This window comes from Petromyzon marinus, chromosome 2, assembly GCF_048934315.1.
Source record: "Petromyzon marinus isolate PM22_M1 ecotype Great Lakes invasive population chromosome 2, UKy_Petmar_22M1.pri1.0, whole genome shotgun sequence".
Lineage (NCBI taxonomy): Eukaryota > Metazoa > Chordata > Hyperoartia > Petromyzontiformes > Petromyzontidae > Petromyzon > Petromyzon marinus.
In genome coordinates this window covers 12481398-12497694 of record NC_133668.1, presented here as the reverse complement: position 1 = coordinate 12497694, position 16297 = coordinate 12481398, and the positions used below count along the sequence as shown (strand labels likewise).

The 16297-nt window shown below is 44.9% G+C and overlaps 1 protein-coding gene across 6 annotated transcripts in view; it reads left to right on the top strand.

Annotated features, from left to right (window-relative positions):
* Positions 1-16297, top strand: part of LOC116947137 (voltage-gated delayed rectifier potassium channel KCNH8-like) — a 186658-nt gene that overhangs the window by 101711 nt on the left and 68650 nt on the right. For all 6 annotated transcript variants that reach the window (XM_076070038.1, XM_076070034.1, XM_076070029.1 and 3 more), the window contains 2 exons: positions 657-814; positions 15646-15853. In XM_076070038.1, the coding sequence (XP_075926153.1) occupies positions 657-814; positions 15646-15853 (366 nt within the window). The remainder of the gene's footprint in view (positions 1-656; positions 815-15645; positions 15854-16297) is intronic.

The following is a 16297-nucleotide window of genomic DNA, read 5'->3' as shown; positions in this document are numbered from 1 at the left end:
GTCTGTGTGTGTGAGTCCATATGTGTTTGTGTGCGTGTAAGTCAATGGGTTTCTATGTGTGTGGGTCGATGTCTGTGTGTAAGTCGATATGTGTGTCTGTCTTTTTCGCCCGGGCAACGCCGGGTACTTACCGCTAGTTGAAAGATAATTTGTCCATCGTTCCACTTTCCATTTTACAACCAAAAGTATTACGGGGACGAGCTCCTTTGGACTCGGTGGCCAACCTCTGGTGGTGAGGCGGTGCTATAAGCACCACAGAAGTGTGCAAGTTCATACGGGTTTGCCACTTAAATGATCTTACTTTTGCAAATTGTGTTTAAACTTTATTTTTTACATATACTGTACTGCTACTAAGCTCAATTGAAACCTTCTACTGGATAAGGTCAGTGTAAGTTTGCACAGCCTTTTTACTTGTTCCACACAGCAGCAGCACTAAGAGGGCATTTGGAGCAAAGCGGATTAAGATTCCTGGTAGACATCATATTTTGGAAGTCTCGTATATGGATGGTCACGTGTTGGTACAACTGTGTCTCTGCATGTGCCTCATGTCTCACCCTCCCCTCCCCAAATCCCTGTCACGACTCCTGGCCATCAACTACCTCGACCCCCACACCGCTTCGCCTGCTCCCCTCAAACCACCCCCTTCTCGTCCGCAGACATCATGCTCAACTTCCGAACCACTTACGTGAGCCGCTCGGGCCAGGTGGTGTACGACGGGCGCTCCGTCTGCCTCCATTACGTCAGCACGTGGTTCTTCGTGGACCTCATCGCCGCACTGCCCTTTGACCTCCTCTACGCATTAAACATCTCTGTGGTAGGTGACAAGGGGACCCTAGCGTGTGTGATGGGGGGAGGGGCCAGGGCGGTGGAATGTCGAGGTAATTGATGGCCGGGTGTGGTTGTGTAATTTAACGATCCTAGTCTTGTCAAAGCTCGTAAGGTAAGTTAGGTTGAGCTTGATTTGTACCATGGTCAGTTACCACCATTGGCTCCTGGTTAGACAGGCAATGAGTTCCGTGTCAGGTTTTCCAGCCAAGAAATCAACACAGCCTCCCAGAAGAACACCCACTGCTACATTAACCATTTCCTTAACTTTCCTGTTGTACTCTATCTATATCCTACTCTTCCTACGTGAGGTCAGCAACACTCGTACATCAATTATCAAAGTCGTTCAAAAGAAGTCAACTGATAATTAATGATATAATATAATTTACATAACAAAAATATTATTAATAATGTGAATATTTGCATTAATAATGGATATAAGCAACATTAATAACGTGAATACATGCTTACCTAAGCCACAGACCAGCTGAAGTGCATGGAGCAATGATGGCATGGGGCCATGTTTCATGGAGGTTGGCTTCCAAGCAACTGATTGGCTGGTGCAGTGAGAGCAATGATGTCATCCCTAGCAACCACTGCCACATAGCGTAGCGATCTCACGAAGACTCCAATATTTCATTTGAATGTTGCTTCCTTCATTCTCATGGCACTTCGGATTTTACTAAAATTGCAGCCTGCCAAATGTATGCAACATTTTACTAGCATCTTATGGACTCAGACCCTACGACTGGATGGTTAAGAAGCAGATTAGAGCGGGCTAGACCTTGCTTGACACTTGGACAGTACGATTGCATCTCCCTCAAATACTTTATCAATCCTCAGAAGTGGACGTAGTGAGTTTAGAGCTCAGAGCCTATACTAGTACTGCTCTACCCAACAACACCACTTACTCTCACGCGAGCAACCATTGCCCATGGCAATAGCCGCGGCCTTTAACTTGTTACATCAGCAACACAGGTGTCATTGGGTGCATCCTCGCAACTATGATGCTAGGATGCACCTCGTAATCAATTCTTAATCTTTTGGAGTAAGAGCACCACTCACTCTGCTGCAAGAAACCGAGCAAAAAAAAACACCTTTACCCATGTGGTATATGAATCACCCACCCACAATGCATTTATTTGTCATCAGACAGACATTCGGAAACATCAGTTGTTGTACTGAATTGTGTTCGAACGTCTATGCCTCCTGTCTTTTATATACTTGCACTGACCAACGTGGTGAAGTATGGTCGAATAAGCCCCATGACCTGCATGGCATGGAAAAGCCCTGATGCAGGAGTGGATTGGCAAAAGGGCTGTACATGTACAATGAGAAGGCAAATCTTCACTTTTACAAATTGTGAAAGAAAATAAAAATTCTGCCCGTCATTTTACCATCTCTCTTGCATGAGTTAGAAAAATGTTAATGTAAAAGCTGGAATATAATTGGGAAAGTGCCCGGATGGATGTGAATTCACGGTCACTTTAAAATAGAAAAGGACAGAAAGAGAAACCCAGAATAGTTAACTCGATCCCATCCTGGACAGTGTTACATTTTTGGAATAAACAGGAAAGTTTGGAGAGAACATGCGGCAAGAGTGAAAGTGAAATAATGGACAAATGCAGCGATGGAGTTGTAGCCGGGGAGAACGTACACAACGTACACTCGACGTTTGATGGCGGCTTCACAATTACCAAATGCAATTGCACAAACCCACACATGATGCTGGTTGCCATGGGCGCTGGTGCAAGGCATGAAATGGGGCGCCCATGTCCACATTCCCCCCCCCCCCCTCCATAGCCCGGTGCCTGGCCTGCCCAGGCCGTGGGCCCAATTGCAGTTGCACCGCCTGTGCGCTCGACAGCCACGCCACTGGACACTGTAGAGAAAAGCCGGTGATGATGAATGCACAGCGCTGCTTTTAATAACCAGGAGCCTGCATGGACTATGATGTTGGTTTATGCAGTTTTACCAAGGTCATTGCAAAGCCTCAGTGTTTTTAAAAATGATTTGTGGTTGTGTCATTTTCATCAGTTAATTTTGAGCTATTATTTAAAATGCACAGACTGGATGTGCTTAACCTGATCATTCCTCAATGTTATGCTTAAGGTTATTTTAGAGGTAAAAAATACTTTTGGTCTGAGCTGCTTTTCGTGTCCTCAGCAAAATCCACCAGATATTAGCACAGGAAATCTTCTATAATGTACATGCACAGCAGCCCTTTGTTGATGGTGACAGCCACTCCACACCATGTAAATTGTGGGGGTTATTAGACCACTCGGACCCCAGCCTCGGTGGTGCCAGGTCAGCACTGCGACGCTGGAGTTACCTCAGCTGATCAAGGCACCCGTATCAGTATCCCACTCATGTCATTTATGATGGAGCCTTCTCACTTCGTGCGTAGCATAGAGGTTATTAGACCATACTTCACCACACTGGTCAGTGCAAGTTTTGCGAAGGCGGGCAGCGTAGATGTAGATAGGACCTCGTTCCAGCAGTGCTTTGATAAAAAAGGGCTGCACATACACAATTTTCAGTTGGAAAAACAGGCATATCATCGCAAGTTAATGGTGATTTACCTGTTTTTCCACCAAAGGATTGGAAAAGCTTACTTTTCCATTAACGAATTACTTAAGGCTTTACTTCTATCATAAGCCAAATACTGTATTACATTATCATGAATGTGTTTATTAGCTTGTTCCTCAAAGCTGTACTTTGTATATATGATATGTATTTACAACACAAGTAACCGATAGTAGTTTTAGTGAGCATTTTCAGAGATTTATGGCTACATACTCTTTGGTTCTTTCGGTAAAGTCACGTAGGTATAAAAAATAAAATAAATTTAATCATGACGTTTCGGGCGCAACACAAGCGTCCGTCATCAAGTGGGACAACCACAGCAAGAAACAATTGCTGAAGTGGGCAAAAGGGCTGCTGTAACAAGAGGCAATATAGGTAAGAGAGGGGGGAGGAGCCATCGAGGAAAGATAGAGCGGGGGGTGTGGGGTAGGGGATTCGGAAACGCGCAAGGGAATGCTGGGGGGGGGGAGGGGAAGTGGGCGGGGCTGGGAGTGGGAGGATGAAGAAACTGGAGATGCGGATATTAAGGCAAACCATGAGGCCAGTAAGGTTTTACCTGGTGAATAACATCCTTCCAATGATTGCTTAATTTGTATCCATCTTCTCAGTTGAAGCTATGGCTATGTTTATATATCTGGATGGCTTCATGACCAAACCTTTGATAGTAGCCCAAAGGTTTGCAGAGCACCTTGGTCTCGGAAAAAAACAATATCATGAGAGCCATCAGCATTATAGCAATGGTCAGCCACGGCAGAGGTATTAGTCCTGCCGTGTTTCAGATCTGACTTGTGCTCGCGAACACGGTCCGAGACATGTTGTTCCGTCTCCCCAATGTAACACCCACCACATGTGCAACTTAGTTTGTAGACTCCAGGATATTGCATGTCAGGAATGACATCCTTCACAGATGGGATTAGATCACAATTTTTGTGTACTGTACTGAATCGGACCTGGATCTTGTGTTTGTTTAAGATTTTTGGAAATCTTTTTGGTAACGCCTGCTATGTATGGTAACATGATGGTTTTGATAGGTGTCTCAGGTGGTTGTTTCTCCCTGGTTGGAGACACAGCTTTGCGAATAATACGGTACGAGTACCCATTCATCTTGAGGGCCTGGTGTATGTGTTCCAGTTCACTGGCTAGGTGGTGTTGGTCAGAAATGCAGTGGGCCCTATGGTGTAGTGTTTTGATGAGGGAATTCTTCTGTGCCGGATGGTGGTGGGAATCAGGTTTCAGATAGGAATCTGTGTGGGTGGATTTTCTGTCGACAGAGTGTCCCAACGAGCCATCAGGTCTCTTCTCAAACATAACATCCAGGAAAGGTAGCTTACCATCCTTCTCCACTTCCATGGTGAATTTGATGGATGGGTGTATGGAATTAATGTGGTTGTGAAATTGGTTCAATGCTGGCAGTGGTGAGGCCTAGTCCCGTGCAGAACCTCTGGCCTCGCCTAGATTGTCCAGCTGGCCGAGGTGGCACCTTGGCAGGCTGGGGCTAGGCTGCTACCCCTGACACCCCCCCCCCAACCACGATCTCCCTGGCCACTCTGCAGTAATATCTACTGCCTATAGTGGTAGCATCTAGCGACTGTATAGTAGTAATAACTGTACGCATCGGGGTGGGGGGGACATCACAAGTGAAGAATTAACGTCAGCGTTTCGTGTATTTTCATAGCATTTTTAACCCGAAAGAAAATGGCCCCCTCACTCCCACCGAAGGCGTGCGACTTGGCATGGGCCATCCCCCCCACCAAAGGCGCGTGAGTTGGTATGGTCGCGCACGCGTCCTAAATAAATAAATAAATGGGAAGCGCACACAAAATCGGACTAAATCTCTGATTAAACTAATTTAAAATTGACAGATTTAAAAAAGGAACAGCGCGTGCTCACCGTAGGGCTTACGGCGTGGTACCTGGCTATTTTTTTAATGTAAACCCCACCGTTGGAGAGGCAAATCGTTCGCAAGCGAGCAAACACACACAAACAGATTTTTTTTTACTTTTTTTGAAATATAGACTAGCTTTACTACCCGGCTTTGCCCGGGACTTGGATTCACTACGCCCGTCTGCCTTTGTCTCCCCAATGGCGATGTTCACACAGCGCTCCAGTTACTCAATTGAGGCTGAGTCGACCTAGGGGAGGCCCAGGACAGGTTCAAATAATCATCACCGGTGGTGGCCGTGAGCAGGAATCGAACTCGGGTCGCCGGGTTCGTAGCGCAGCGCGCTAACCACTACGCTACCGCTCCCCACACACACACACAGACACAAACACAGACAGCGCGCTAACCACTACACTACCGCTCCCCCCACACACACACGGGCACGCGCGTCCATAGGTACACATACACGCGCTTGCTGCAGACACACAACTTTCAGCGTGCGTACGGCAGTAAACGACTGAAATAATAAAGCAATGGTGCGCGAAGAACGCCTTAGACCTGCAACACATTTGTATTTCACTTTACCCGCGGAGGGTTGGGGGGGAATGCGTGACGTCAGCAGGCACACTGCGTGACGCTTCCGCACACGGGTCACATGACAGATGTGACGTCACAGCTCACTTGCCGTGCAAAATATATGCATTATTGCGCCCCCCCCCCTCCCAAAAATACAAAAGTCTATTTTTATAATTTTTGCATGGTGTACAGTCTGGAAAGTACCCACATGGCAAATTTCAAGTTTGTTGCATGTCGGGAAGTACGCCATATATAATATCCCTTTTATATATAAGTGCAAAAGCTTGTTTCATGTCAATGCACACAAGTCATGTAGACAGACCCAGTACACGTAGCACATGTCGACAATGGTTGTCAAATAAAGTTTTTAAAAAGACAAAGGATATTTTTTTATAATTCCGGCGCAGTGTATTATTTTGCGAAAAAAACGTTTTTCCAAAAATCTACTCGAACCGCAAATGCGTAAACATCTTTGACACCATATTACATCTCAACCATGATGTTTTCCAATAGGAGTCATTAGTTACCTTAACAGGCAGCGCACAGGGCATACTTTCATCTTTTTCATTGCCACAGTGCGTTAGAAAAACGCAAGAAACATCGGTCGCAATAAACTGCCGTTAAATTAATCTCCCAATTTAAGTTAAAATTGCAGTCATTTCGCCAGTGGCTTGAATCTGCGTAAATGAAGAATCGTTAATGCGAGGCAGGCAGCGCGCATCGCCCGTGAAGCTGCGTGGCGGGCGGGCTGCGGGCGGGCGGGCGGGCGCGATGAGCGAACGAGTTGCCTGCCGTGCATGGCCTCCCCCTCCACTGCCCAATCTGGAGACACCGGCGCAAGGCGGCAGTCTTGGCGGCAGTGGTGATTTGTCACGGCGAATAATCACAAAATCACAAGGCACTCACTTGGGGATTCATGATTCAGCGTATGTACTGGGAGATTTACTTTTTTTTGTGAGAGAGTATAATCTCTTTTCGCTCACCACCTGCTCCCTAATTAATGTTGAGAGAGTGCATTCACTCAGTCGACGCAAGCGCTTACATTGTTAAGACACTAACTTGTGTACTAATTGTATTATCACGACAGTTATTTTTTTTGCTTCGCACATACTTCATAAACAATTTGAGACTGAAGGTAGCAACCAAGTTTGAGCATTTTCCTTATGCCCTGTTGATTTTCCATGACAGATAATAATAATAGTGGGGTGGAGCGATGGCATAGTGGTTAGAGCACTGTGCTTTGCATTCGCTGACCGGAGTAAAATTTCTGGCCACGGCTAACATCAGTGGTGAGTGAGAACGTAACCATTTTGGGCACCACTCAATTTCCAAATCCACACTGACGAGTGTGCTGAAATATGGTCAAACAACGCTCATGAGTGACACTGGAAAGTATTGTAGCGAAATTTATAATAACATAAAAAATAGTTTGTTTGATCATTTTCAGGAGGGCCCTGCTATGGCATTTTCAGCTACTTATATTTAGGATAATTACAGGAGTCTCGCAGCTTTGATGATACAATGCCCACTCTTTTGACAGGGCCTCTTAGTTTGAGTCAGTTGCAAGCATGCACCATACTGCAAAGGTCCTACTCACCCACTGAAATAACTAATAAAGAATTTATATTTATGGCCAAACCCCTAGCCATTTCTGCTTGTAGCATCAATGAACATCTCTCCATTTGTCTGGTTATGTTAATCAGGGTGGAAATGTAGCAGTGACGCTTCCCAGTAGCTGCGTTGTTTACGGTCAGTTGGGAATGATGTTAGACACTGAAAATGTTGCAAAGAAAATGGTGGTCGACTGATGGAAGAAAATGTGATGTCAACATGTGACACATGTGACACACGTTGACTCAGAGGAAATGTATAAACCTCACAATATAACTCAGACTTATACAACATACAAATGTAATTGCACCTTAAAACTCTATACAAAATAGCAGTCACATTTATTATATTTTGATACTGGCAAAGGAGATCTAATGAAGTGTACTACTGTATATGTTTTATAGATCTACTACAGTGAGGAAAAAAGTATTTGATCCCCTGCTGATTTTGTACGTTTGCCCACTGACAAAGAAATGATCAGTCTATAATTTTAATGGTAGGTTTATTTGAACAGTGAGAGACAGAATAACAACAAAAAATAGAGAAAAACGCATGTCAAAAACGTTATAAATTGATTTGAATTTTAATGAGGGAAATAAGTATTTGACCCCTTTGCAAATCATGACTTAGTACTTGGTGGAAAACCCTTGTTGGCAATCACAGAGGTCAGACGTTTCTTGTAGTTGGCCACCAGGTTTGCACACATCTCAGGAGGGATGTTGTCCCACTCCTCTTTGCAGATCTTCTCCAAGTCATTAAGGTTTCGAGGCTGACGTTTGGCAACTCGAACCTTCAGCTCCCTCCACAGATTTTCTATGGGATTAAGGTCTGGAGACTGGCTAGGCCACTCCAGGACCTTAATGTGCTTCTTCTTGAGCCACTCCTTTGTTGCCTTGGCCGTGTGTTTTGGGTTATTGTCATGCTGGAATACCCATCCACGACCCATTTTCAATTCCCTGGCTGAGGGAAAGAGGTTCTCACCCAAGATTTGACGGTACATGGCCCCGTCCATCGTACAAAATCAGCAGGGGATTAAATACTTTTTCCCTCACTGTAGCTTATATACCTGGCGTTGCCCGCGCCCAAAAAATATTTCAAAACTACTCTTAAAAATTTAACAGCAGTACGTACTGACTGTGGTACCTGCTATGATTACAGCAGTGCATACCGACTGTGGTGGTACCTACTATGATTACAGCAGTGCATACTGACTGTGGTGGTACCTGCTATGATTACAGCAGTGCATACCGACTGTGGTGGTACCTGCTATCATTACAGTAGTACATGTTGACTCTATAGCAGTATTTATCGACTCTATAGCACAAGTACTCACCTGACAAAGTGGCGTGGTGAGGCCTAGTCCTGTGCAGAGCCTTCGGCCTCGCCTAGATTGTCCAGCCGGCCAAGGTGGCACTTTGGCAGGCTGGGGCTGGGCGCTACCCCCCCCCCCCCCATTCCCCAGCCACGATCCGGCCGCTCTGCAGTAATATCTACGGCCGAAAGTGGTAACATCGAGCGACTGTATATATTAGTAACTGCACGCAATGGGGTGGGGGGGACATCACGCAAAAAAATCAGCAGACTACCTGCTGGATCTCCTCACTGTTTCGAAGAACAAATGTGACCTAAGGTTTACACTCATTTACCAGCTTCACATTCCTTATTGCCGTACAAATACTGGAGGAAGGGCCTTTTCTATCGATGCCTCCAAGGTCTCGAATGCTATCGCCAATAAACTACAACTTGGATCACTACCTGTGAGATCTTCACTAAAAACTGCTCTAGAGGAGTTGTACACCCTTAGCTGCCACTGTTATTCAGTGGCCTGAAATCAAATGTATCATTCCAGATGACCGCTGCAAAGTATGATCTTAAGTTTTGATTATAGTGTGCTGATCTTTAAAGGTGTATTGAATTTTTTTTATGCTGCTACTCATACTCCTGCTGTTATGGAGTGACTCATGCAGCCAGCTATGGCTGAAAAGTTTGGTCGTACATGTTATGTATATCATTTATTGTTAAATTTGAATCACAGTTTCTATGATCACTGTTACATAGTTTTTATAACTTTATTTTGGTGATTTTGAAAACGTTTTGGTTTAGCCATGTTTGTTTGTTGTAGTACAGAGCTAGCCTGATAACTTTAATCTACATTGTCTTATGGTTCTTATTGTTTGACTTGCATCCCACTGGGATTTTTGCACACAGCGTTAAAATACGGTGTTTTTTCTGGAAGACTTTGCTGTTTTTTCCAGTATTTTTCTGTTGCGTGTAGTCACTTTAAGATGTTTCCTGTTCATGTTTTTGTTTTGTTGCGGTCGCACCCGAGTCAAGAGCCGCATGGCTCACAGGGTTATATCTAATAAATGAAACTGAAACTGAAAACAGTGAAGATTTAAGCTCAGCGTTTAGTATATTTTTTAAGCATTTTTAACGCGAAAGGAAATGTCCCCCTCACTCCCACCGAAGGCGTGCGACTTGGCATGGGCCATCCCCCCCCCCCCACCAAAGGCGCGTAAGTTGGTATGGTCGTGCACGCGTCATAAATAAATAAAGAGGATAGCGCAAAAATCGCACTCATTCGCTAATTAAACGCATTAAAAGTTGACGGATGTGAAAAAGCAATAGCGCTTGCTCACGGCAGTGCTTACGGCGTGGGACCTGGCTATTTTTATTTAACGTCAACCCCACCGTTAGAGAGCCAAATCCTTCGCAAGCGCACGGACACACAAAGCCACAAACCGACAGACAATTTTTTACTTTTATATATACTAGCGGTAAGTACCCGGCGTTGCCGGGCGAAAAAGACAGACACACACATCGACTTACATACAGACATCGACCCACACACGTAGAAACACATAGACTTACACGCACACACACACATATGGACTCACACAGACATCGACTTTAGACACACACACATGGAGTTACACACACACATCGACCTACACACACAGACATTGACCCACACACACAGAGACATTGACTTATACACACACACATATGGACTCACACACACATACATCGACTTTAGATACACACACATGGAGTTACACACACAAATCGACGTACACACATACAGCGACTCACACACACACACATACGTAGACTCTCACACACATCGACCTAAGCACACATATGGACTTACATACACACATATCGACTAAGAGACACACACATGGACTTACACACACACATGGACCCACGCACACACATCGACTTACACACACACAAAAAGATCCCCATATAGCCTGTAACAGACTGTAGGGGCAAGTGCTGTTAGCGAGCACCTATGAAGGCCGGAACGATACACGAGGGGGTGGGTGGCCAGCACCACGCCCGACCGCCTTTGTCTCCCTAGTGGCGATATTTACACACCGCACCAGGTACTCATTTGAGGCTGAGTCGACCTAGGGAAGGCCCGGGATCGGTTCAGATAATCGTCACTGCTGTTGGCCGTGAGCAGGAATCGAACCCGGCTCGCCAGGTTCATAGCGCAGCGCGCTAACCGCTACACTACCGCTCCCCACTACACACACACACACACGGACTCACACACACAGACATGGATTTTAGATACACACACATGGAGTTACACACACATATCGACTCTCACACACACATGGACTTACACACACACATATGGACTTACACACACATACATATGAACTAACACACACACATATGGACACACACAGTCACTTACTCACATGGAGCCATGCACACACATCGACTAACACACACACACATCGACTAACACACACACACATCGACTAACACACACAGCGACTGACACACACGTGGACTGATACGCACACTTGGACTTACACACACATCGACTGACACACAAACATCGACTTACACAGCAATCCCCGATGATGCCACAGCTAGAGCAATTTTCTCTCTCTGACGAGCCTTAGCGAGGAGCAGTTTGAAAACAAAAGTCTTCCCAGTACTGGCAGGTGCATCAAGGACAAAAAAGGACTCGATTTGTAGTCTCAATGTCTTCCAAGATTTTCATATAGGCTTCTATTTGTGCATCTATGAGCTTTGGTTAATTATCCTAAATCAATTTAAGAAGCTGTAAAGCATAATAGTATATTTAATGTAGGATCTCTTGAGCAAGGGCATGCAGGTTGTCCCTGTAGGGTGTTGGTAGTCCCATAGACGTGAGGTCTTTTCCACCAATGGAGTGCAGTTTGTCCTGAAGGAGGATGAGGGCCGGTTTGAAGATGACATCAGAAAAGTTGATGTCGAGGTTTGTATTTTCTCATTGAGCTCCGTGGAGGATGTCCTCACTAATGCCCTCTTTATATTTTTGCCAGAGTCCCATGGGGTTAGATGGTCTGCAAACTTAATGATTTATGCAGAAGAGCAATGTCAGTTGGAAAGGGGACTGAGCAACATAAGCTTCTGTCATAGCATTATGAAGATGGTGATCATGCACAATAATTGCACGAAGATTGCAAGCTTCCCTGTATGTTTGACAGACAACTCCGTCCACTGTTTAGAGGTCTGGGAAAGATTTGTGCCCTTTGGCAACATAGAGAAGCATTGGGAGAAAGTAGCACTGCTAATTGTTGGGATTAACTGTGTAGACTCGTCCTGAGGCATCAGATTCACCGTCAGCTGCACGTCGCTTCCATTTTTTTAACAGTCCATGTATCGTCGGAGGAACTTAATGGTAGAGCAGGTTGGCAGCAAATGGGTCACTTGGGCACAAAACAAAGAACGCCATAAGGGTGGCATCTTGTGAAGCCAGGGCCTATTGTTGGGCATTTCCTTTGGTGACGTAGATGCGTTGACCATTTTGGAGGTGAAGTGCCAAATGCACGACTGTGGGGGAACGGTCATGGATGGAGAAACCAAGAATTCAGCAAATGGCATCGTTGTTGCTGATGTATGTTCCTTGGAAAAAAAGTTTGAGCTCATGCACACTTTGCCCCTCTGTTTTGTAAGGCAAAAACAGCCATGTGAGACCCTTTGTTGATGTATTGGCAAACATTTTAATGGCTTTTTGTAGAATTGCAGAATTTCACATTAAAGTGTGCCTGGAAGATCTTGCACAGAAGAGGGCAGTAGGGAACGATCCACCGGTTGTCAACCTTAATTAGCGAGTTAGTGGCAGGTCTGAGCGTTGTTTGAAATCCACCATGCTTAGTATTTCTGTGACGATATAGAGGATAGCCATCATGGGCCGACTGAGTGTCAGTAGTTCCGTGGATACCTCTTGGTACACCTGTGGCCTTGCATACATGGCGCATTTGGATAGAACTGGCCACATGGGCCATGGACCATTTGGTTGCAGACCACATAGAAAAAGGGCAGGGTCTTGATGGGGTGAGGTAGCTCAGCACTGATAAATGTGTCAATGTTACTTGCATGAATTGTTTCCCTCATCCATAGTGAAATGTGAGCATGAGGAAGACGACGTTTTTGTCACCCAATGGTGTGCAAGTTACTGCTTGTCTATCCAAAGACGCCGCCTTCGTTGGTCGTAATAAGCATCATGAGGTCATAAACTTTGAGTTTTAAGACCCTCGCTAAGATGTCATGTCTGTCTGGTGGCTTTTCGTTTGGATAAAGGTAAATCTGTATCTCCTTTCATTTGGGATTGCAAGTGAAGGTGATGATGAGATGGGGCATGGCATATTGGCGGATGTACGTCATGGCATCCTGAGTCTTCTCATGCATGTATCTTGGTGGAGCTTTGAAGGATGAAGGCAAAATAACTAATCAGCCCACATTGTGACCGTTTGCATCTCCTTCGGGCATTGATGGCGTCCCAGAGATGAGCATACTGTTCACACGCAGGCGGTTTTGATTCAGTTGAATGCAAAGAAGGCGCTCACTCTCAATGTTGGCATACTCATCGACAATATACTGGTGAAAGAGGTTGGTGCACCATAATATGTGGTTTCCTCCTCTGTCCATAATCACGAAGGAATATAAGTTGTTTTAGAGGATGTCCTGCAGCTTTGTAATTGGAGGAATCTTGACGTGGTACCCATCTTGGCCTTGCGACAGGAAAATGTGTTATTGTAGGGGATCGTATGCTCTGTTAGTGTCAGGAAATCGTGCGATGGTGTATTCTTGGTATGGAAGAACAATGTCTCTCTCACAATGTTTCTCACCCACCGTAAGAAAGTCAACAATATTTGAGGCATTGAACCTCCCTGCATGCCTCCCCGCTTTGGTGTAAAGTAAAGGTGCAGTACGGCAAAATTTAAATGGATGATTTTCCCACGAATGTAACAAAACGATCGACTAAATGCAATGGGCTGTAGCTAAGAATGTCCAACGTATTTAGCAGTATAACATATTAATCAGCATTGCAGTATGTGAGCAATCGAAACAATAGAAATGCATTGAAGAAATAAGCTGAAATTAGTGTACATTAAAGAGCAGCAGTACGCACAGGTAAGTTGAGAAGCAGGCTACAGTCTAGATTATAGACTGCCAGTACGCCGACTCAATGACATAAGCATTGCTACAGTCGACATAAAAAGCTGGCAATACGGGCAGCAGCTGAAAAGCAGAATACAGTCGACATGAAAGGCTGGCAGTACATTGAGTGAGGTAAAGAAGCAGGCAACAGATTATAGACTGGCATACACTCATAATGACCAAAAGCAAAATTAGCAGTGTTGTTAATAGAGTGGCAGTGCACTGACGCTAATTAATCAGCAGACAGCAGGCCACAGCATAGACTGGCAGTACACCATCGCAGCGTCATAAAAACACACCTACAAAATTAAATATTTATCAACCTAATAATGAAATATTAGTTTTCTGCACACAAACATTATTATTGTAATATTTGTCAACTTATTAGTTTCATAATAGTAAACAATGAACCCGAGGTCTTAGCGAAAGATTCAATAAAATTGTACTTTACATTGCCGTGGTGAGGCCTAGTCCCGTGCAGAGCCCGCGGCCTCACCTAGATTGCCCAGCCAGAGGAGGTGACACATTGCCAGGCTGGGGGCTGGGCCGCTCTCCCCACCCGCGCTACAATAATGCTATGTAAGCGCTATAATATTAATATCTATGGACTTCATATCAGTAACTGCACGCATTGGGGTGGGGGGGGGGAGAAGAGGACATAAGACTGCGTTGTGTGTATATTTTTTAAGCACTGTTAACGCAAAATTAAAAATTTTAGCGATCGTGTGTGCATTGCTAGGGGCAACTCCTGTCAGCGTTTCGCGCATGCGCAATTGCGTGCTTTGTACCGCAGCGGGCGGCATAGCTATATAAATATATTAAGAGAAATTGCAAAAACGCTATTTTAACCAATTTAAAGGTGACGGACGGGAAAATGGAATAGTGCTTGCCCACCGTGGGGCTTACGGCGTGGTAACTGCCAATTTTTTTACGTAAACCCCACCGTTTGAGAGACAAATACCTCGCAAGCGCGCATGCGCAGACAGACGGACAGACCGACGGACAGACAAAAAATTACTGTTATAGGTTAGATAGATATCCTGCTATTTAAAAGAATAAAGAAATGTGTACATATAATATTTAATGTTACATCCATTACTTTTTCGATAATGTCAAGTACAAAAGTTTCTTGGCAAGATACAAAAGTATATTGACAATTCTATTTCATTCAGAATTCACAAGCAGTACGGCTGTGATCTGCTGCTTCCATCCTCCACGTTCCTCTCTGTTCAATGAGCAGCAAAGTGAACAGAAAGGAAAGAGTGATCGGCGGGATATCCCGTACTCTACTTGTGGTCAGTTCGCTATCAGATTGGGATGAAGTACTCGGGATTTGGTTGGATAGTTAGAGCTAGGGTTAGTGGAAGCACAACTAGTAGTGGCAAATGTCTTAGCATCATTGGGAAGACGAGTATTTGTGGCCTTGTGTGCTAGGGTTAAGGTCAGCGTGAGGGCTTCCACTAGCATAATTTGTTGGCTGGTTGTTTTTGGTTGGAGTTAACAAGAAGCCCAGTACTAGTGGCTGTAGGGCTAGTTGGTCAGGGATAGTGGAAGGGTTGGCTTCGTTTGGCTCATACATTCTACCCTCAAATCATTTACCTCACCTTCCCATTGATGCAAACTCATCGCCTTTCCAGTTTTTGGCCACACATTGCTGACTTTCTTCATCAGACACTCTCCTTGTTGTTGTCTCCTTGCTGCCGTCCTGTTGCTAGGCCTCGGTGGTGCACCTGTTGAAGACAGTGCGGCTGCTGCGCCTGTTGCGGTTGCTGCAGAAGCTGGACCGCTACTCTCAGTACAGCGCCGTGGTGCTCACCATGCTCATGTCTATGTTTGCGCTACTCGCTCACTGGATGGCCTGCATCTGGTTCGTCATCGGCTGCCAGGAGATGAAGGCTCCCCACCCCGTCAACTGGGACATCGGTGGGTGGTTGATTACCTATAGATGGGACTATACTTTTGGCTGGTGTGAATATCAGGAAATGAATAGCTTTATATTTTGGTGTTGGAATATAGAGCTAATGAAAGTGGACTGGATTCAAAATTATGAACTAAAGAGGCAAACGAGAGGTTTAGTACTTTTGAAACATTTTAACTTGATTTTGAAAATCAACATCCAATATTCCTCAAGAAGAAAGTTTATGATCAGTATGTCATGCCTGCTCTGACACATGGATCACAAATGTGGACATTGGCGATGAAAATAAAACAAAAACTGTAAGTGCACAAGGAAGCATGGAGAGATGCATACTTATACGTGCATTGAGATCCATAATTAGGAACACATGCATTACAGAACATAGTCAGGTTAACCACATCAGTGTAAAGCTGCTTAAAGTAAGTGAGATGATGACTGATGGATGCCAC